We start from the raw sequence: 20,884 nt of genomic DNA, 5'->3' as shown, positions 1-20,884 counted from the left end.
TCCCTTCATCCTGGAGGATGGAATACCAGTTCTGCTTGGCTCTTAGCATCATCCTGTTTGTTTCTTTGCCCTGGGACCTGGTAGTGAGGAAAGCTTCTGCTTCGTGCCATGAGTCTGAATCTCAGGGTTGCCTATTTTTCTGGTCATCTGTAACATTTAGACTGGATCAGCCATATTGAAACACTGTGAAATACTGGAGGGTTTTGGAAGCCGGAGGTTAACTGTATCACTATTTCAGGACCAGAGAGGAAACTGCAACTCAAACAATTCTAAATTTCAGCTTCAGACCCCTCTCCTGTTCTCTTGGCTCCAGGGAAAAGCCAAAATCCGAAGAGGCTGCTTTTCCAGACCTACCTCAAGACAGCAGAGTCTGCATAAGAATGACAAAGCTGGCTAGACTTGCTTAGTTTTTTTTTTTTTTGATGCAAGGTAAGGTGTTTTTCTGCTGCTTCATACACTTTTGCATTTCCAGAGTCAGTTCGCTTGACTTCCCTGCATCTAATCCAGCTTGGTAAAGTTTTGTGCTCTTTTCCCCTTCTTTTCCCCTAATCATAGGTCTGTGAGTCTCACCCAGGGCATGCCTGCTTTCAAGGAAATGATCCATTCTCACACACCTACATGTTGTAGGAGATGAATGTGTTAAACCTTAGCAAAGATCAAAATACTATAATAGTTCCAGCTAGAAACTTGGTGTGTAAACCTCCGCAATTACTCTTTTCTTGACAAGTAGCTCTTAATAGAAGTGGAAGGTGTTGTACATAGCATGGTTTGCAGCTGTGATCATCAAGAGAGGACTGGTAGCATCCAGAAAGGAGCCAGCAGACAGTAGGAACAACTGAAAATTAATAATCAGTGCAAATGACAGATGTAGAGTTACACTGGCTGTAGATGCTTATGGGATTTTGCAATACAGAGCAGCATTCACATGCACACACACTATCAGACATAAATCCATGTGTAGTAAAGATGCACACTTTATAGTAGACAAAAGGAAAAAAAAAGTCATTATCTGTTGGATAACTCAATTTATGGGAACAGAATATGTCCTAAATAGGATTTAATTTACACAAGTGAAATAAATATTACTTGGCTATGGTGAGAAACCATCGCTTGCTGATAATTTGTCATCACCTTTGCCTTTCTGCTTTTCTCCACAGCCAGGATGTCACTGCCTGGTTTCTGGCTGAGCAGTTTTGCAGAGTGGAGACTTGTGGATGATAGAGCAACAGAGCTGTCAGCACTTTGCTGAAATGAGGGGAGTGCGGAGAAGCGGGGTCAGGTACATGCTGGGGTGCTCTTGGGTGAGGGGAAAAAAGACCCCAGATCATCCTAAGCTGCCCAGGTGAAGGATGGCTGTGTCTCTCTGTCTTTGACTTTTTCAATTCGGTGCGCAGCAGGATGGGGTTTGCAGCTGCTGAGGTGTGCTAAGCAGCCTGAACCCCTGTGTGCCTGGGGGGGGGTGAGGTAGTTGGATGGTTCTGGAAGGGCTCCTGCATGTACGTGGTGCTTCAACCCTGCTGTGCTGAGTGAAGCTGCATGCTTTGGGAGCATGGATTTGGGTCTGCCTTGACTGTCCATGCCAGTCCCTGGATGAGAGTATGCAGCTCCACGGCAGCTGGAGCTACGAAATGCACCGAGGTAGCTGGCTACACTCAGGAGCTGCTGAGCTGTAGTCAGAGGTGCCCAGACTCATTCCCAGGCAAAATGTGGTGGAAGAAACCTTTGCTTCCCACAGAGCTATCCCCCAGCCTTCTCATCCTGCCACGGGGATGTGTGGATTCCAGCTGTGGCAACAGCTGCAGGAATTTGTAAAAGACCCCCTGAGAACTGTAAAATCAACTACAATCAAGGGTTTGTTTCCTGTTTGAACTCTTTCCATCTTCCAAATTAAAACATTCCCTTCTGTTGAAGGAGCGGGGTGAGGGGACAGTGTTTGGCAAACAGATCTCACCCTCAGTGTGGTGGTGTTACTGTGACCCTGGCAAATGTGATCTACAAAGGACCGAGTCAGCCTGCAGCGCTGGGGATATGTCTGTTATTGCAGACTGGAGATATCTGGCACGGACAAAGCACAGAGCAACTTCCCAGCAGCTGGAAATTTTAGGGAATTATCTTATTTGGACCTGTTGTAGGGCTCTGGGTTTTTCTCATGTTGCTGGAATACCCCTCTGGAGCATAAAGCCCTTCCCGATATTTGCTGGTGGCTGCTGGGATGCTGGCTGGCCCTGTGTGGCAGCAGCCCAGGGGCTGGGACACGCACACGCCTCCTCTACTCTGACAACTTCAAACTCCAGTTTGCACCGATCTGTAGTTGCAGGTATGGGAAGAAGAGGTGTTGACATTTCAGAAGGGCCAAAAAAAATGGCAATGTTTATTTTAAACGGACAGCAGTGTTGAATGGAGCAGGGAGAGAAGGGCCTGGGCTCTAGTGCAGAGCAGCTCTGGCAGCCTCAGAGTGGGGGCCAGCAAGGAAACCTGCTCAGAGGCAGCAGACCTAAACCCATCATGCTTTGCCTGGCTTTTGCTTCCCATGCAGTGCTGCAACCACTTTCCCCCATCATATTTGAAAGCATTGCAGTGAGTTTTCCAGCTCTACAGTTTTGGGTATCCTCTCTGGGCTAAGAGATGTCGCCATCTCCTAGTGTGGTCTCCCTCTGTTCTGCTGTTTTTGTCTGCTCTGGATCCCAATAGTACGCGAGAGGGTTGTTGGGTCTCAAAAAAGATCATCAGATGAAGGAATCAGGAGGTAAACACCACGGTCCAGCAGCTGGGATGCTCCAGTTCAGATGGCAGCATGGCTCTGGCCTCTGCCACCGAGAATGTCCCCAGAGAAGGCAAAGCCCTCCCCTCCACACTCCCTCAGCACAGCTCTGCTAATTGTCGCTGAAGAGTGGTTAACAGGTAAGTCATTGTGGAGCCATCAACAGCCTAAGACAGGGCATCTAAAGCACTTAGCTTTTTCTGTAGGAGCTTCTGCGACTGATCTTATCAGCAGAAGCACTAGCTGTCTATGGGAGAAGAGCTGGAAATGTCCTCTCAAGGAGCAAAGTTGTTTTTTTTTTCCTTTTAAGTAGTATGGAGCAAATAAAAAAGTAAGAAAAATGACATTTGGAGCAATAAAGTAAGCACTGTTTTTGCACTGGACTCCATTCATATATTATATATAACAAATTATAACAGAATAGATAGTCTTTGTTCACTGGGGAAGTCTCTTGCAGTCGCTGCTTAGTCTCTTCATGTTGCTTCATCTGCTCCCATTTGCTGCTGCTGTTCAATATTTCAAGGTAAATTTTCAGGAGGTTGTTTCTATATATGCAACTGCTCGGCCAGGCGCTGGTTTGTACAGGAATATTAATTTCATTTTCTGTGGAGGTGAGCTGGGTGGAGTGACTGCTGTAACCATAGAAGAGGCTTTAGGTTTTAACCTTTTTTTTTTTTTTTTATTTGTTTTATGATAGATCTCTAGGAACTCTCAAAATTATTAGTCCTAGTGAAAACTGTACATTGTCTTTCTCTTAATGAAGAGTTGTTTTAGAACTCAATAGACAGCGAGCTGCTGGGCTACCGTTGATAACTTCTGTTAGTGCTTTTATTCTCTACTGTTCCCTTCCAGGGGACACTTGATTTCTCTTGCCTGTTTTCAAGAATTATTAGTACTGGCTATAGTTACTCAAATCTTTTGATTAGCTAGAGACTTACTATAGCTGTTTATACCTTATTTTTTATGGATGACTTCAACTCCAGAAATTGCTTTACTAATAGATTTCAGGATGGATTTGTTTGTGGCTGAGGAATTAATGTCTGCAGTGGCTCTTACTTGACAAATTCTTTCCAGTAGCCATACTGACTTCACCCTTATTTTTCAGAAAACAAAGAATATGCTTGGCATAACTAAGCACAGTTGAGATTTTTCTTCAAAAATATGGTTCTAGCATTTTTTTATATTATTTTTGTGACTTTTTGTTGCTATTACTCAAATCTTTATTGTTGGACTGTGTATGAGCTAAATTAAACTGTGCAGAGCAGATGACTAGACACAAAAAAGAAATGTTTACACTGAGGGTGGTGAGACACTGGCACAGGCGGCCCAGAGAGGTGCCCGGTGGCCCATCCCTGGGAACATCCAAGGCCAGGCTGGACGGGCTCTGAGCAACCTGATCCAGCTGAAGGTGTCCCTGCCCATGGCAGGGGGCTGCACTGCAGGGACTTTGAAGGTCCCGTCCCACCCAAACCGTTCTGTGGTTCTATGAATGGGTCCTGCTAGTTTGCGTGTGCTCAGTGTTTCATTGACTGCTATAGAGGGAAGCTGTTCAGACCACATCATACCACCTCATGTGTTATTCTGCCTGCCTGTGTTTCTCTACAGCAGAAGAATCATTGGGATGTCCCTGATCTTGCAGTCTGTAGCAACCACACGAGACTGCTTTTTTACTGTCATTGCTTTGCTGGCATCATGGCTCAAAGGGCAGCTTGGCAGCCTGTTCTCCTGCGGCTCTCCGCTTTCTTCCCTGCCTGCTGACACCTTTGCTGATGGTGTCATTGCTTTTTCTGGAGCCACCATGCAGGAATAAGCAGCCTACAAATACCTTTTAACACTGGCTGAGATTGCAGATCCATTTGCAACAGTCCTGTGTGATAGTTTAAAGGCTTAACTGCCTTTGTCCGGTGCCTGGGTCCTGGCTTGTTTTTTTACAATCTGTTTCTTCTAAATTAGTGGTTTTCATCCATTGCTCTTGTGTTACAGAAATACATCTGTGCTTCTGGGCTCCTGCTGCTTGTCAGAGCTCAGCATCTCTGGGAGGCTGCTGGGATTTGCACTGGAGGTTTCAGCCGCTGTAGTGTGTTTGCTTTTCTGCTTGATGGAGTTGTACGTCTGCCAGATCTTCCTCCCTCTGACAGAGGTAGGTCAGGGATCCAGCGGTGGTCGGTCCCATACCTCTTGGTTTGCCCTGGGCCAACAAAAGTCTCACGGCTAGTATATCAAGCAGACTCCTGGGATTCTTGGTCTGTCATTAATCTCCAAGAAGACTTGTGGCATGCGGGAATGCCGGCTCGTTCCCTTAGCGCTTTCCTGCCGGAGATTTTGTCAGGTGAGGTTCAGAGGTTAGCCTGAGGTCTAAAATGGAACAGGGGTGTGACACGGGTGCTCGGTTCTGAGGGTGGACCAGGTTATAATGGCTACAAAGCTTGTTGGATCCCTGAATTTTTGATGAAAGGGTTATCTTGGCTACTGAAATTTGGACTTTTATGCATGTGTGAGGCTGTCCTGTCAGGTGGAATCTCAAATCTGTTGTCATCGAGAGGGGCGTGGGGGGAAGTAGGACCTAAATTTTACCAGAGTCCCTGGGATAGCCTAACCTGTTTGAAAAGCATATGAACATACTTATATGGCACCGTAATTTTGTCTCCCAGGATGAGTTCAATCATGGATATTGCTTCCAGGGCACATTTAGAGGGGCTGGCAGTTGCCAGTGTTGCTGGTCTTTCACCTATAAAGGCACAAACAGTCCCATGGGCATCACCCAGACTCACCTTTTATAAAAGGTCCAAGTGCTGGTTTAGAGGTCCCACCTGCTCAAAGTCCCTCATACCGATCTGCAAACAGCCCTGGATCAAGAGGCAGGAAGGACAGCGCCTGGTCTGAGTGTGTTTGTGGTTGCATGGTCTCTCCGGATTTTAAATCTCCAGGTCTCTGATTTTAAACTCATCATGTGAAACAACTTTAGAGTGGGCAAGCCTTTCTGTCAGGCGAGTTTTGCAGAGGTTTTGGAAAAAGTTCCCAAGAAAAGTCCTCTTCAGGGCAATTAGCCCTTCCCTGTTGTAAGGGCTTGGAGGAGGCATAAAGTGGCAGTGTCCTTGTCACACCTTATGCCTGTTAGAAGCCAAGCTCCCAGGGAAATACATTGGCAAGAGGGTCCTCAGCTTCCAACTAACTCTGACGATGACTCATGAGGTTTCTCCAGGACAGGAGAGACACTGAAGACCCATATGAAGATCGCAGTCTGATACCCAGCAAACACGAAGGGGAGCCTTTGACTTGTTAAATCTCACGGCTTTGTGCAAGGGAACTGTTTCCTAGGAAAGGGAGAGAACCAACTGCAGTAACTGCCACCAGCAGCGAATGTGTATCTCATTCTTTACATGAAATTTTCCTCTTTCCCACTGGATGCATGTAGGGATTCAGACCTGCTATCCTGCATTCAGCAGGGGAGAGATCTTTCATTTGTAAGACAGGATATTATGCAAGGAAAAGAGAGATGTTTGATCATTGCTAGCTAGTCACTTTTCTAGTCTGATTAATGCATATATATTCATACCTTCATTGTCTTGGCACTGAATGAGGAGTCAGGAGATGGCACCAAAAATAGTAGGCACTCTGTAAGAAAATTTACCTGTGATTGTTGTAGTTAAGAGGGATTAAGGGGGTTAGACATTGATGGGACACAAGAAAGGAAGAGATCAGTCTGTTTATTCCACTTTGAAATATACATGTTCTTAATTTGAAGCACAGCTCTTGAAGTAGTTCTTACATTATTTATTATTATTAGATACTGATGCCTTCTCAGCATATTTATTTTGTTAAATTACATGTCTGAAATTAAATACAGCCTCTTGTCAGCTCTAAGGTTCTTCTGCTTATACTTATAATTATTATTGATAAGAGGTGACTTTCAAGTTCACAGCATGCGGATTGATAAGGCAGCCGTTATTCCGTTACCTGAGTACTTTTGGGAAAGCTTAGCTCAATTGTGTTCCCACCGGAGCGCGGGATGCCGAACCCCCAGCCTGCAGACAGCTGCCAGAGGTGGGTTTTGTGGCTGTGGTGTGCTTGGCTAGCATCTGAAAAACTGCCCCCAAACTGTGCAGTCGTGGATAATTCAAATCAGTAAGCGTGGCGGTTTTTGGGGGTGCACAGGGGGGTGCCCCCCGTGTTTATTGTCGAGTCCCCAGAGGGTTTCTGCTCCTTTCGTTTCTGCTCTTCTCTCCTGCTCTCTGATGCTCTTCGCTTCATTCTCAGGTAGTAGATCCGGTTGGCTTCTGGGTAGGTGACTTTGCAGAGGGGGATTCTGTAGATGGCTGGGTTGTCTGAATTTATCAGCAAAAACAGAAGCGCGGAGAAGCAGAAAGGCCAGGTGCAGAGCGGCAGCCCAAGCTGGGAGGGGAAAGGACAGAGAGGTGCATTTTGGTACCTCCTTTTGCATGTTCCCTTGCTTCTGCCTGTTGCTAAATTCTTGTGTTTGGGTAGCTGGGAGAGCCTGTGCTTTCCCTGAGGACAGCAGGACATGGGATGTGTCCTCCTGACCGTCCCCATACAGGGTCCCCCATTTGGATCCAGAGGAGGATGCCCATATGCAGGTGGGACATGGCGGGGGCTACATGTCAGCTAGGTTCCTGCTGGCCACTGGAGGTCTGGCAAGCTCCTCTGCTACCAAATGTCAATTCAGCCACTCTCACAGAGGTATCTAGTTTATCTGAAATGTACGGGGCTATGTAAGGCATCCCACATTGGAGACCTGAGTCATTTTGGAGATGCAGCTGTTAGTGCTGAATGGCGCTTGGCACCAATATTGAAGCAACTGAACCAGGCTCCAGGGGTCTGCTGACCATAATGAAAGCCAAGACAACTCAGGTCACACGTAGACATTTAAATTCTCTAGTGAGGGAGCCAAATCCTACCCTCCCTGTCCTGGAAAATGTTGTGTACCGAGAGCACTATTCACACGTATTCACCAACCTCAATGCGCATACGTTACTGGCATTGCAACCAATGCTCAGTCCTGCCCTGTGACCCCACCACTTTACCTGACTTGCCAAAAACAAGATCACAAAGAGAAACAGTAGATGGCCTTCTTTTTTTTTTTTTTTTTTTCTGGTGCAACCCAAAAGCAGGTGTGCTTAACAAAGCAATCCATCTGCTGGGACCCACACGGTACTGAGTGAATGCCAGATGAATACACTTAATGCATGAAGCTGCTGGTTTTAAATTTTTTTTTCTTTTAACTGACTAAATAAAGTTTATTAAAATATGGTTTCGCTTTAATCTCTTAGATCTTAAAGAAGAAACAAAGCTTGGCATTTCTGGCTTTACCTCTTGATCTGTCCAGATATAACAATTTTGTATTTGAGAGAACAGTCTCCTGCTCATTTTAGTTCTCATATCCAGATAAAACTGAAGTAATATCTATAGGCAGCGTGGCAGAAAGACCTTGGAAGAAGCAAGTAAATATTTAGAGCATTGGGCATTTTTCAGAAATATTGCCTGCAACTCAGTATTGCATCTCAAACCATATGCTGTTGCTGGAATTCACATATACATGCACAATCCCGCTGTAGATAACATGCTCCAAAGGTCTTTTAAATCTTATTATCAGCTATAGAGTCTGCAAGTGCACAATTCAACTGACAGAATTTGTGTGAGACCTGCCACTGGCTTCAGCATTCTCAATTCAATGCTGTCAAAACTGACGTGGAGAATTTTGAAGGCATTTCTTGAACATTATATTGTAACAAATCAAAATACAGTTAAACCAAACAAACACAAAATCCCATAACCCCCCCCACCCCCCACACCCCAAAACTTACCGTAGACAGGGCATTAGCAAGAGCTGCTCCGGAGTAGGCACAAAATAATGCTGGAAAAAGATCAATGATAGCTCAAGATAAGGAGAATACTGTTCATCTCTCCAAAGATATTATCAAAAATAGTAGTACTGTCCAAATGCACAGTAAAATAGCCTCCCAGCTACCTGATGTGAGGATTGCTGTTAGAATCCAACAATTAGTTGCAATGACCCAGTGCTGCATCTGGCTGTATGGATGCCATTCGGTCCTATCTGCTCTGTAGATATGGATGGTGAATGAAGAACATGTGGTTTGCTGTTTGTTTGTTTTTTTAAGAGCAAGGACGGTGGTATTTCTTATATCTCTAAGTTCTTTTTAATTGGCCCAACTTGATCTGTATGCAGCGGGGGACTGCAGAAACTCTCTGTCCTGTGGCTTCAAACCCCGAGCAGTTAGCGGTGGGCATCCTTGCCCCAGGTTGTCAGAGGTGGCAAAACAGGAGCTAAGGTCAGGCACCCAAGGACAAAGTCAAGGAAGGGAAAGCTGCTGAGCAATCCAGGAGCTGTGCTCTGGATAGAAAATTACTGAAATGCAGATGACTGGAAGCGGGGTCAGTCTTCACAGGAATTTCTTAAATGGGAGATTTCTCTTAAACTCTTCCCATATGGTGTGGTTTTAGCTGCTGTTGGAGATGGAATCTTTGAGTAGGTGGATTTCAAACTGACCTTGTGCTACACCTCCCTTCTGATGACAAACTTCCTCTAATGGTACGTAGAGTTATGAAAAAGCTGCTTCTATGAATCTGTTGAATTGCTAACTTGTTAAACCTCTGCTCACAGCATAGCTTGTGCTCCTTCACCAAACAGTACCTCCACCCTTTCCAGATGTTTTTATGCTATTGGGGCCTAAAGGCCTTTCTCTACAGACTTGCGCCTTGCATGCCCAAGCTCAACTCTGATGCCGTCACAGAAATAGCTCTTGCACAGTACCTAGTTTTGCAGCAGAACAGTAGTTGGCTCTAAACCTGTACTACTCGTAGACTGCCTGGCTGTGTAAATTTTTGTCGTCCTTATATAAAAAGATACGTACCACAGGCAAGTGACAGCAAATGAGTCTGCCAGGTCAGGGCATAGAACATGCCCCCGATTGCAATGCACGCGAGCGCGCAGTTGTAGTTGTGTAAGCCAAGGTAGATGCTGTCAAATGGTGATGCAATGCTCAGTGCTGCAAGACAAAAGGCAAGGCGATGAGGTCAGGTATGAGAGGTCTGCAGGAGGACTTGTCACTTGCTAGGAATCTGTCGTCTCTTCCTTATGGCATCTAGACAAATGAATCTGTGCTTACGCTTACATAACATGGACGCGCAGAAGGAAGGATGAAATCAAGTGAAGCTCACTATTTTGGAGCTCTGCTAATGTTCCTGGGGTTGGAATTTGGCCTAGTCTCTGAGGTTTCTTTCAGGCAAAACTTTCCGCGTATGCACTAAGTGTGTTGTAGTTAGTGTCCCCGATGACCAGATGGATGATCCAGCCAGAGTATGGGAGGACCTTCTCACCTGAGTGTCCTTTCTGCAGAAAGCTGTGCTCACGTGTACTGTTTAAACCTCGTACATATTCTGATCCTGAATAGCAGAGGCACAGCTGAACGTCTTTTGTGGGAATAAGGAGAGTTTTCCCATCTCTTCCTAGTGACCTTTGCTAATGTGGTCTAGTTACTAGAGGTGGTCACTGCATTATTGCTGTGGAAATTCTCCACTGGGATGGGAGCTGATGGTCTGCTCCAAATCTGACCTCACAGGTATTTCTGCAGAATTTCTCGTAGGATTATTTCTTCAGGAATACCAGTAAAAAGGAAAGCACAAATATGTAGTGCACGGGCCACCTTCACGTCACCCTTAAGATTAATACCTTTCCTGCTATAATGTCCTCATTTGTCTTCTGTTTCATCACCGTGCTTATCCCCAGATACTTTCCCCTGACCTTTCTCTTCTAAGATTAAATGTCAGACCTGTACAAAACTTGCCAATTGCTCTTAACCTTACAAATTCTGTAAAGTTTGGCTTAAAAACATAAGTACAAGGCAGCTCACATCTTTGTATAAAGTGCTTCAGAGCACAGGACACGTTGTTGGATGCCTGTGTCTTTTCCGCAGTTGTTGTCCCAGACTACACTTACTCCATCACACTTCTTTTTTACAGTCGGTCACATAAGTGCAATTAATCTTGTTATTCTTTAACTTTAAGGGTCAGATTCATCCCTCAACTTAATACCATTTCATTGCTCTGGTTAGTGGAGAGGCAGGCTGTATTTAGTGGCATTTGTTTAGCTGTTTTTACAAACCTGCAGCAGGATAGAATGAACTGCGTTGTAGAAAAGTCTGTTTGTTTTCATTGACTGATCCGCTCTGAGGCAGATGGTAGCTGCTCGTGATGGTAGCTGGAAACACTTGTGTTGGTAGGTGATTTGTTCTGAAGCTATTTCTCTAGGTTTCTTTATCGTCATCTCCATGGGATTCATCACATCCAATGGCAGGAGGGTTAAGCAAGATGGAAAAAATTGCCCAAGGTACAAATGTAATAACAAATTCAAAACTTAAAGAAAATCTGCATCTGTTCTTGCCTTTACCATGTTGCATGACCTTTAGTAAGACCTTCCAAATTCACATAGTTTCAAAAATGAGCCTGTTGTCCCAGCTACATCCCAGCCCTTGCAACTGTAAAGTCTGGACAGAGTCATGTGATGACTTGGGTCAAGACACCTTAGTTACAAACGTGACTTTGGTAGATATTGCTTACCTGCGAAGATCCCCACTGCCGATCCAATTGCAGCATGTAAACAAATCAGCGGGGAAGAGATAAGTAAAGCAACAAGGAAGATGCCTCCAGTCCAGGGGTTTTCACAACCATACACTTGCCCAATGCCAACCGGGATGGATTGTAAGAGCTGCAGCAACCAGTAGAAAAGGGCATGTTACTGTATATGTGTACCCACAAGGACACAGCAGGTATGTTGGTCCAAGCTATTGGTTGAAAAGGAAAGGAAGGAACCCTCGCTCGGAGCTGGACTGCTGAGCAAATGTGGGTGCTCATGCCCATCAAACCAGAGTTAGCTTACTGTTTGATTTGACGTTTGATCCATCCAAGATGGATTTTTATTTCTTTTGGGGTGGTAATATGGTGGATGGGGTGATGGTGAGGATTGGATGGTTTTTTTGGGGGGATGTTTTTTGGGTGACTTTAATGAGGGAGAAAAATGACAGCCTCCCACGGCAGTAATACTGTGGTGGGCCTGGTTGATTTGAGTTTATAGCATATTATATGAAGTGTATCAGTTACCTTTGGGAAGGTGACCCTCCAGAACTAGAGCTAGACCTGAGGGGACTGAGTATAAATGAGTTTCTGTCCCTTTGGATCCAGATATTTTGTCTGTTTTTTCATGTTTCCACTGACTGTCTTGGTGATGTTCTTCGAACCACATCTGGACAGCAGCAGTGTATATCCAGATGTGCTTCTGTATCGACAGCACAGCACTCAAGACTTGTTTAGGGGCAGCCCAGCTTTAGGTGAAGTGCGAGGTTCAGGATCTCTGTTCCCTTGGGCTCCACCAGCCTTTCCGCTGGATCATCCGGGACTGTCTCTGGGGGGCATTTATGGCACAGCGCTCTACACACTGAACCCAGCCATGTATTCCCGCGAACAGCTACTGGCTGTACGTGTCATATAGCTGTTCTGACCATGTGAAATTGTTATCCAGAGCTGAATGCCTTCATGCTCACCTTTTGAATGAAATATCATAAATGTGTTGGCGTGAAGCTTACCAACGGCACATTGATTGCAGACCAGGTGATATTGGGCACTGAAGCTACAGGCTTGATGAGGGTTGTAGGGAAGAAGGGGTTGTAGTGTCCTGTGGCTGCCAAGTACAAAGTCATCGCAATATTGAAGGGCAGAGTGAAAACAGGAAGGTCCCATTTACTGAAGATGGATCCCAAAGCACTGGACAGGATTGGACTGAGAACAGGAGAAGAGACACCAGTATAACTTGTTCATAACAATCGTAGTGGTGAAACCGCCTACCACTTTGGTCACAAGTGCTGGTAAATGCAAGCCAACACCATTCCTTTTAGAAACATCAGGTAGTGAACACCTTAAGGTATTAGTCTGCATCAGACAAATAGTTGCAGAATGATGTTCCTCTTTTTGTGACAACAGTCACATCTGTTCGGGGATGGTAGTAACTCCGCACCCTTCTCTCAGGACAGGTGGCTAACGTGCAAGTGCTCTGCTAGCTACGTTGAGCTTGGGAGGTCAGTGGAGAAACGCACCCAGTGCAGCATTGAGGCACGGGTGGAGAATGGTAGTCTGGTTTCTTTCTGGGTAGAAAAATCTAATGAGAAGCAGAAGAGCAAATGTTGGGAATGCCACATGTAAAACTGTGGAGAACTTCAGATGGTCTAAAAAAGCTGCTCTGTTGAGAAGGCAAGAGGGAGCTGGAAATCACCTTTGGGTTTTTTTGTTGTTTTTTTATTTTTTTTTTTAAATAGTTTGAAGGCTATCAGAAGATGGTTCTGGAGAAGCAATAAAGCAGGAAAGGCAACCAGAAAGAATGGAAAATCTCCCATTAAGAAAGATGGAAAATAATTACTATGTTGGGCAGTATATGGTGGAATGAGGAGTCCTTAGGACATATGGAGCCTGGCAGAGTGCAAGACAAAGTCACCGCTGTAACAAAGCTGTGCAAGATGTTGTGCCAGGCGTGACCCAGACCTTGGCTGATGTCGCTGAGACTGATGTTACTGTGTGCTGCTCAGGTACCACCCAAAATCATTTGGCATTTTCTAAAAACTGAGCTTAGTTCCTAAGAAATGTGTTTGAGTATATTTAGCATGTAAAGTATTTGGGGTGACCCTCAAAGTATTTAGAGATAGAAGACTTAAAAACATGCAAACATTGAGTCATTGTGGCTTTTCCCAATGTTCTTGGTTGTAGAACCTGGGATATAAACTTCACCAGGTCTGCTTTCCCCAGGACATTTCCAGACTGCCTTATTTCCACTTGAAGTGGGTGTCCTGCATGAATGACTTCGGGGGAGCGTATTGGCAAGGTAATATCTGTTTTTTATGTGGCCCAGAAAGCTCATGGAAGACAGGTCCTGTCTGTGATGGAAATGGCCTGTGTTCTGCTGCTTCCAGCAGAGCTTTTCTCATATGAAGTGAGCTGAACAGCTCTTATGGTGAACATCCAAGCAGCAGTGGACATCATGCAGCTGACAAAAATTCAGTTTAAAGATGCGAATTTTTCAGGAAGCTGTGTTTGAGTCCTAGAAGGTCATTAAGCTGGTTCTAATAATAACAAAAAAAACCAACCCCCACCCCCACCCCCCCAGACTATATGGCATTTCAAAAGCAACATCTTGTGTCCTGTTGTGTAGATATTATCAGTGGAAAAAATGCTTTGTTCTCCCTGTATAATCTCAGATGAAGCCTATTCTTTAATGACAAATTTGGTTCCCAGAGTAGTTTACATATTTCCTGGCTTGTTGCTGTAGGGGAAAAAAATAATATCAGCACTTCAGTGAAAACAGTGTCCTAATTTCTGTGCCGAAATACAAAGCTTCTGCCAGTTATACATCTTGTAAGAAAAAAAAAAAAAAGAAACAATTAAAGAAATGCTGACTTCTAAAGCTGAAATTCAATGTATCAGTTGAAAAAAAATCACTGAAATGTCTAATTTTAAAATATTTCAGCTCTATCCTTGAGTCTTACGAACTACAAGAATGAATAAAAGTTTGAACAATAGGCCTCAAGGAGTTCTGGCAGCCAAGACAAACTAAACATTCTTGCAACTTGTCCTGGGTTTTGAGAGGTTGTTACCAAATGACCTTTGCTGACAGTGACTAAAGAAATAAAGTATGAAAAAAATCTGATCTTAAAAGCAGTGAAATGCAATAATGACTTGCATCTTATCGCTAACAGTGATTAAAATACAATTCTTGAATCCATTTCAGTTAAGGCTGTTAAATAGATTCTGCAGTGCTGTTAGGGTCCATATTTAGAAATGGTAAATTTAATCCTGAAAGGACATTGTCTGGCATTTGGAGTTACTTGGAGGAATTAATTTTGCTCATCACCGGTTGCATATCTGAGTGGGGACGTACTGAATTCAGCCTGAGGGAGAGCACTGGGTCAGTTCAGTGCCTGGATGTGGAAGAGGCATTGTGGTGTTGGGCACGATGGTGTCCACCCTGAACGTGTCCTGCTGCTGAGGGCTATTTGCTGAGCTTGGCAGTGAGGTTGCTTTGTCTTTGTGCTATAATCAGTGTTGTCTGTGCACTCAGCCTCCTACCAACGTGTCTGTGCATCAGTGAATGCCTCTTCCCAGCATCACCGTGGCTGGAGCTGCTGGTGGAGGGGACTGGGCAGAAGGGAGTTCCAATGTGTTTACCCTGTATATAGCAGGACTCCTCATTCTCTTAGAATTGTCCCTAGGAGGAGAAGTGGCACTTACCAGGCCATCGATATAACTGCCACAGGAGGAAGGAGCCACCAGTAGTAATCCCCTTTGTCAGAGTAGACGGCCATGAGCAGTCCCACCAAGATCCCATTGTAGCCGTGCAGCCCAGCTGCAATGGCTGATCTGTGAGGGAGAGAAACGTTTGGAAGGTAGCAAGCTGTGCTGGAGGCACAGGGACCCGCTGACATGCAGTTTACGAGTGTCCTGCTCCTGGTGAAGGGGGTGTAGGGGAGGGATGGTAAAGCGGTGAGGTTGCTGCCGTGTTGTACTGTGCTGGTGTGTGGAAAGGAAGAGTTTGGAGACTGTTGAACGATGACGGTTTAGGGGCTTCCTTGTGACCCAAAGCACCTGCGTGGTTGTGATGATGGCTGTCAGAGAGAGATGACTGCTCTCACAAAGACAGCCAGCAATGGGGACGGGCCAGCTGCTCCTGGAGCACAGCTCTGTCCTTGCCTATCTGCTTCCAAACCATCCATAAGGAAAGCCGCTCTACTGCCTTTAGCATACTCAAATATGGGGCTACGACCCATCAGCTGGTTCCTGATATCATAAAAATCAGTTTTTATTAACACTTGAGGTACCACCTACCTATCCTGACTAAGGACCAGGGCAGTTAATGTTGACACGGTCGTTCCAGTGCAGCCTGCGAGCATCCACCAGGGGCTCTGGATGAAAAGCCCCACTAAAATGATCAGCCCGCTGAGAGGGTTGTTGACAAACATCACCTGAGAGGTCCCTCGCAAGATCCAGTCCACCAGCTGAACCATGAGGGGCTTATCTGGAGAAGATCAAAGAAAAATAGTGGTGATAAGGCATCGTTTCAGCAAAGCCTGCGCATCTCTACAGTGGCTTTCTGGCCACAGAACAGAGACGATGTATCAACAGGACTGTAAAACCAGCCTCTGATTTATTGCTGTCTGAGCATATTTTGCATCTGGCACTTGAAAAGCTGATGGGGATGGACTGGGTGCTGCTATAAAGTTCATGGAGGGATTGATAAAAAAGTGGTTTATTTATGGCAGTCAAAGAACAGTCTTACTTGCATGGTAGATTGCTTAAGATTGTGCTATAAATTTAATGAGGAGATCGACTCTTTTCAGTGTGTAATTCAGAGGCAGAGAGAGACTTGGGCACAGACTGAAACCAGCTTGTACACAGACATGGAAATACAAAAAGGAAACAATCTTGCTGTTTTAGGGAAAAAGTTGGCAACCCAGAATGTGGAGGTACGCTGTGTATAGGAGATGGGGTCAAGCTGTCCAAGGTGTCTAAAAAATATTTAGAGAACCAAAGCACCTAAATGAAGAAAATAGTTATTATAGCTTGGATTGTACTCAGGGCAAAGAGGCATTTTCAAAGGACAAGGGGCTGTCCCTCTTTAGAGAAGACTATTGAACCTGGGCAAGTGGGCACCAAGCCACTAAGAAAAAAACATAAACTGTATCCCAGCTGAAATCAGGACCCTCAGGTGTGTGCAGGGGTAGGTGGGATGTGTGTCGGGCTCAGGGCAGCCTGGCTGAGGGCATCTGTGCACAGTGCTCCTAATAATCTCCGTGGGCAGGGGAGGGTCTTGTACCACTGCAATACTGTTTTGCTGCTGATGGCAAATTGGCTTCAGGGCTTTTTCTGCCACACTTCTGGGAAAAGTGCAACCATTTCTGTACTGCTGTGTGTTATTAAACATGATGCGAGGAGAATATGGGAGAAAGAGGAGCTGCTGGCATGTGCAAGATGTTCATGTAACGTGTACATGCAGCTTTCATCTTCTTAAATATTTCAAATTAATTCTATTGGCTTCAATTGTTAATTAGACACAGCATGAAGTGTCAGACTACTTTTTGAATCTGGGTGATGATTTATTCCTACAAACTTCCCCCTCCCTCCCTCCCTCCCTCCCTCCCTCCTTTTCTCCTTCCTTGTGTTGAATTTACAGCCAAAGCTCAGGTTTTGCTTTCTGATGAAAACAGCTTCAACAGAATAACTTTGAAGGGCTGGGTACCACTCTCTGTCTCTTCAGCATCCCTGGGAGAGCCCTCCCAAGAAGCTGGAGTGCAAATTGAGGGACAGGTTCGCAAGCACCCCTCCCTCAGGCTGCGTGTTGTTGGGGAGCCAGGCAGCTACAACCAAGGAGGAATGAGTTCCTCAGAGGAAAATGACCAGGCTTGTCTGAAGTAATTCTTGCTGATGTTTGGTGTCGAGCTATGCAATATATCAGCAATGCACTTGGCTTCAGACACGAGTACTCACTGAAAGTATTCAGATACAACCAGAGGGCAGTGGCTGGAGCTTTTCAGGAGATTGAGTAAGAAAAGCTGTCTGCAAAGTGTGGACCACTGGAACAAAGCGAAAGCAGGAGATACTTCCCTGTGGCTGGGGATCACACTGCCAACCTGATGAGCTCCCTACCTGGAGGCATCTCAGCCCACCTCCTACACCAGCAATAGCTACTGCACAGCCTGGCTGTGCACTGCTGTCTAATTTCTCTCCCATGGCTGGAGCTGTGCTGCTAATGAACCCAGCCTTGATGGAGGACCCACAGTCTTACAAAGTCTCTCAAAGCCCCACGTTCTTAATGATTGTGGGCAACGTGGACAATCTGTCCTATCTGGACAGTAAGCCTTTAAGATCAGTACTTGCTTTGTATTTTGTAACATCGTAACACCCACAGCGCTATTGCTCTCTCAAGGCTACTCACGCCAGAGCCTTTGCCTGCACAATCAAGAGGCAGATGCCCATCGTTAGCCCACCCACGGACAAGGAGACAGTCGCTGATACAAAGCACTTACAAACAAAACCAAATTCCCAGCCCCAACGTGTGGTTCTGGGCACTGTTAGAAGGAACGTGATGCTAATGACACATAAGTCATGATTAAGCGTAAAAAGCATCTTTTGCCTGTGCTGAATTACACGTGCAGTCACGGTAATGGCAAGAGGATGCGGTGAGATTCCTCTCCTGGGAATGAGATGATTTGGGTTAAAAGGCCAGAAGTGTGCAGTGAGCTCAGGCCATGCTGCCTCAGGGGGTTACATAGCCCGTCTCATGCCCCAGCACTGAAAGTACCATTGGCAAATAGATGTCCCCAGCAGGCTTTTCCTAGCCAGATAGCCCTAAATATATCCCTGTGCTTACTTTTCATCCACTCTCCACATTCTTTCATTTCTCCTGTGAGGTACCCGAAGACTTGGTGGATCCGATTTCTGCTTTTCCCCAGCAGGTCCTGGGCTCTCGGTTTCTGCTCCGTGTACAGCTGCCTCTCACCAGGGCACTCAGCCACAACGATCTCACCAAGCTGCATCTCTTCTGGGTGGTGGGAAGAGGTAACTGTAAATCACAAAGCCCACGTGTTAGAAAAACCTTTTGGGTTGTGCCCTGACAACTTTCTGCTGTACTTCAGAGCCCTGCAGCGATATAGTTTTTCAAAGATGAGATTTTTCATGGAGAAGGGACCCGCCTGAACCACTGCTGAGAGTGGTGTGTGCTGCTGTTCAGGGCAGTGGTGTCTCCTCTTGGGGATGAGGACCAGGCTGCCTGTGAAGACTCACTGCTGTCACAGTGCTGTGGCACAGAGCTTTAGAGGGAAAGAGGGATGTGGCATAGGTGCCCTGCAGCATCCCACCCTCACCCCAGCTCCTGATGAAGCACGTGACAAACTGCTGGTTAGACAGGGGACAAAACATTAGCCAAGTAACCGAGTGGTGCCTGCATGCTGACCAGTGCTGCTTGGCCAAGTGTAGCTGCTGTTGCAGCTGCCAAGGGAGGGGGGGGGGGGGGGGGGGGGGGGGGGGGGGCTGCTGCTGTTTGGCTAGCAGCGAGCTGGAGGGAAGCGCTGCAAATTGCCAGTACGGTAGCAGACAGCAGGAAATGAGAAAATACTAGAGGAGAGGCTGAAGCCTGTATCCCTTTTGATGTTTTGAGCGGGTGCCCTCATGTATCACAACAAGTCTCTGGCCTTTGCATGCTCCTCATTCCACATGAGCCTTTGACAGATCCATCAAGAGCAAACTGGGGTAGCATCAAAGTATTGCACAGAAATCAGCATCCCTGTGTAGCTTTAGACAAAGAGAAGCACCTTGGCTCAGGGTTATGTGCTCTTTAGTTAGCAGCTGAGCATCCAGCAGCTTACTAGCCTCCCAATTACAGTCGCAGGGTTCGTTCTGTTCATTAAAAAGTCCATTATAATGTAAACCCTTAAGACATAATACAGTGCACTGCCCTGTAGTGAGCTACACGGCAGGTTACAGCTGCGAAAACGCCACCCCACTTTCTGAGGGACTCTGGCATCGGCTGGTCTGCAGTTTTGCTGTCACGATTTTGAAGTGCGGCTGGGTTTCTAGGTGTTGCCCGACAGCGGACTGTGTTGTGGAGCGCCTGCCCCCGTGTTTCGTGGGATATGGGCACCACCTCCTGGTTTTTGGTAGCTCAAGCAGGCTGGCTGTCCGCGGTACAGCCCGTAGCAGCAGCAGGACGGGCTGGGAAGGGACGCCTGGCTGGACGGAAGGAACTGACAGCTGGAGGATAAAATACACCTGTGGGTCTGAACGCCCTCATAAGAAGATCCTTGAGCATCAAAAGGCGTTTTCCCTTCACCCTCGGCGGCACTGCTCGGTGCAGCCCTGCAAACGCTTGCGCAGCGCTCGCTGCCCGGTGCTTTGGCTCTCTCTGCCGGCAGCCGGTCCCACCGCGGCACGAGCCCTGGCCGCGACCTTCGCCCGCCGGCATCAGCTGGGTGTACTGGCAAGTGGTGGTGTTCAGCGTAAACTGCAAAAAACAGACCCAAGTGTCGCTCGGTTTGCCTGATCCTAAGGGGGGAGGAGGGTTGTGGAAGCTGTTGAGTGGTTTAAAGTGAAAAATGGGGCCGTGTGAGGAGCGAGCACCCACAACGCCTCGCTCGCTGGTGTCCCGTGGGTTGTGAGCAAGGAGGTTCCCAGGTTCTGCCCCGCTGCACTCAGTGCAGGAACAAGCAAGGAGCAAAAGGAGAGGGAGGGGGTGGGTTTATTGTCCCTCTTCTTTTTTTGCTATGTGATTCTGGCCAGAGGCTGAGCCTAATCCCTGGTTTCAGTTTAAGGCAGCCTTGGTGACTGTCATTTTTGGCTAGTCAGGAGGACATCGGTGTAGGGAACACTGACCAGGAGTCCCCTTTCTCCTCCTCCATGCCTTTCTCCTCGTCCATGTCTTCTAGGCTGAGGGAATTTGCATTGGCCAGATATTGGTAATTTGTGTCCCTCTGAGGTAGGAAGAGGCCAAATCCTACTGGAAAACCAGGTAGTTGTGCCTGGATACACCCCATAAACACCCGGTTGTATGTGACATTGCCTTGGGCTTCCTGGTAGGCGGTGTAGCTCTGGGCACCTGCAGATAGAAGTCAACCTATCTCAACTCAGAAGTGCCCTCTGAAAGTTGCTGTTCTTCCCGATGACAGGTCAACCGGGGTGCTCTGGTCAAACGCCCAATATCTTTTGGGAGGGATGCAGGGTCTGAGGTCAACTGCACAAGCGGAGAAGAGACTCCAGGACAATGCCAGGCTAGCACCTGGCTGTCATAGAGGTTGCTTTTCTTCCAGATCTTAATAGTCATATTTAGCAAGCATGGTATCAGAGATAGCTATTCACTGTTGCCTGTTTTGTTTGTTTGCTCATGCTCCTTCCAGAAGACTTCTCCAAAGAGTTTCAGGATTTGGGGTGGGCTCGGATAGCTGCAATGGATCCACATAAAGGTGACTGGAGAGTCTCTTAGGACCTTGAAGTCTCAGGGATGCATCAGTAACGAAAGGTTAGTGACCCCTTTGCTGTGAACAGTAACTACCACGAGCA

At 46.4% G+C, this 20,884-nt stretch overlaps 1 protein-coding gene across 1 annotated transcript; it reads right to left on the bottom strand.

The window, feature by feature from the left end:
• Positions 1-6,883: 6,883 nt before the first annotated feature.
• On the bottom strand, positions 6,884-18,369 carry LOC121081659 (urea transporter 2-like). The gene is made up of 8 exons (XM_040580852.1): positions 18,204-18,369; positions 15,662-15,851; positions 15,068-15,196; positions 12,379-12,571; positions 11,357-11,504; positions 9,652-9,786; positions 8,584-8,633; positions 6,884-7,153 (listed from the first exon to the last, which is right to left on the bottom strand). The coding sequence occupies exons 1-8, from the start codon at positions 18,367-18,369 to the stop codon at positions 6,884-6,886; spliced, it is 1,281 nt and encodes a 426-aa protein (XP_040436786.1).
• Between the last annotated feature and the right edge of the window lie 2,515 nt (positions 18,370-20,884).

This window comes from Falco naumanni, chromosome Z (assembly GCF_017639655.2).
Source record: "Falco naumanni isolate bFalNau1 chromosome Z, bFalNau1.pat, whole genome shotgun sequence".
Taxonomy (NCBI): Eukaryota; Metazoa; Chordata; class Aves; order Falconiformes; family Falconidae; genus Falco; species Falco naumanni.
The sequence above is the reverse complement of the archived record's forward strand: the minus strand, read 5'-3'. Positions and strand labels throughout refer to the sequence as shown.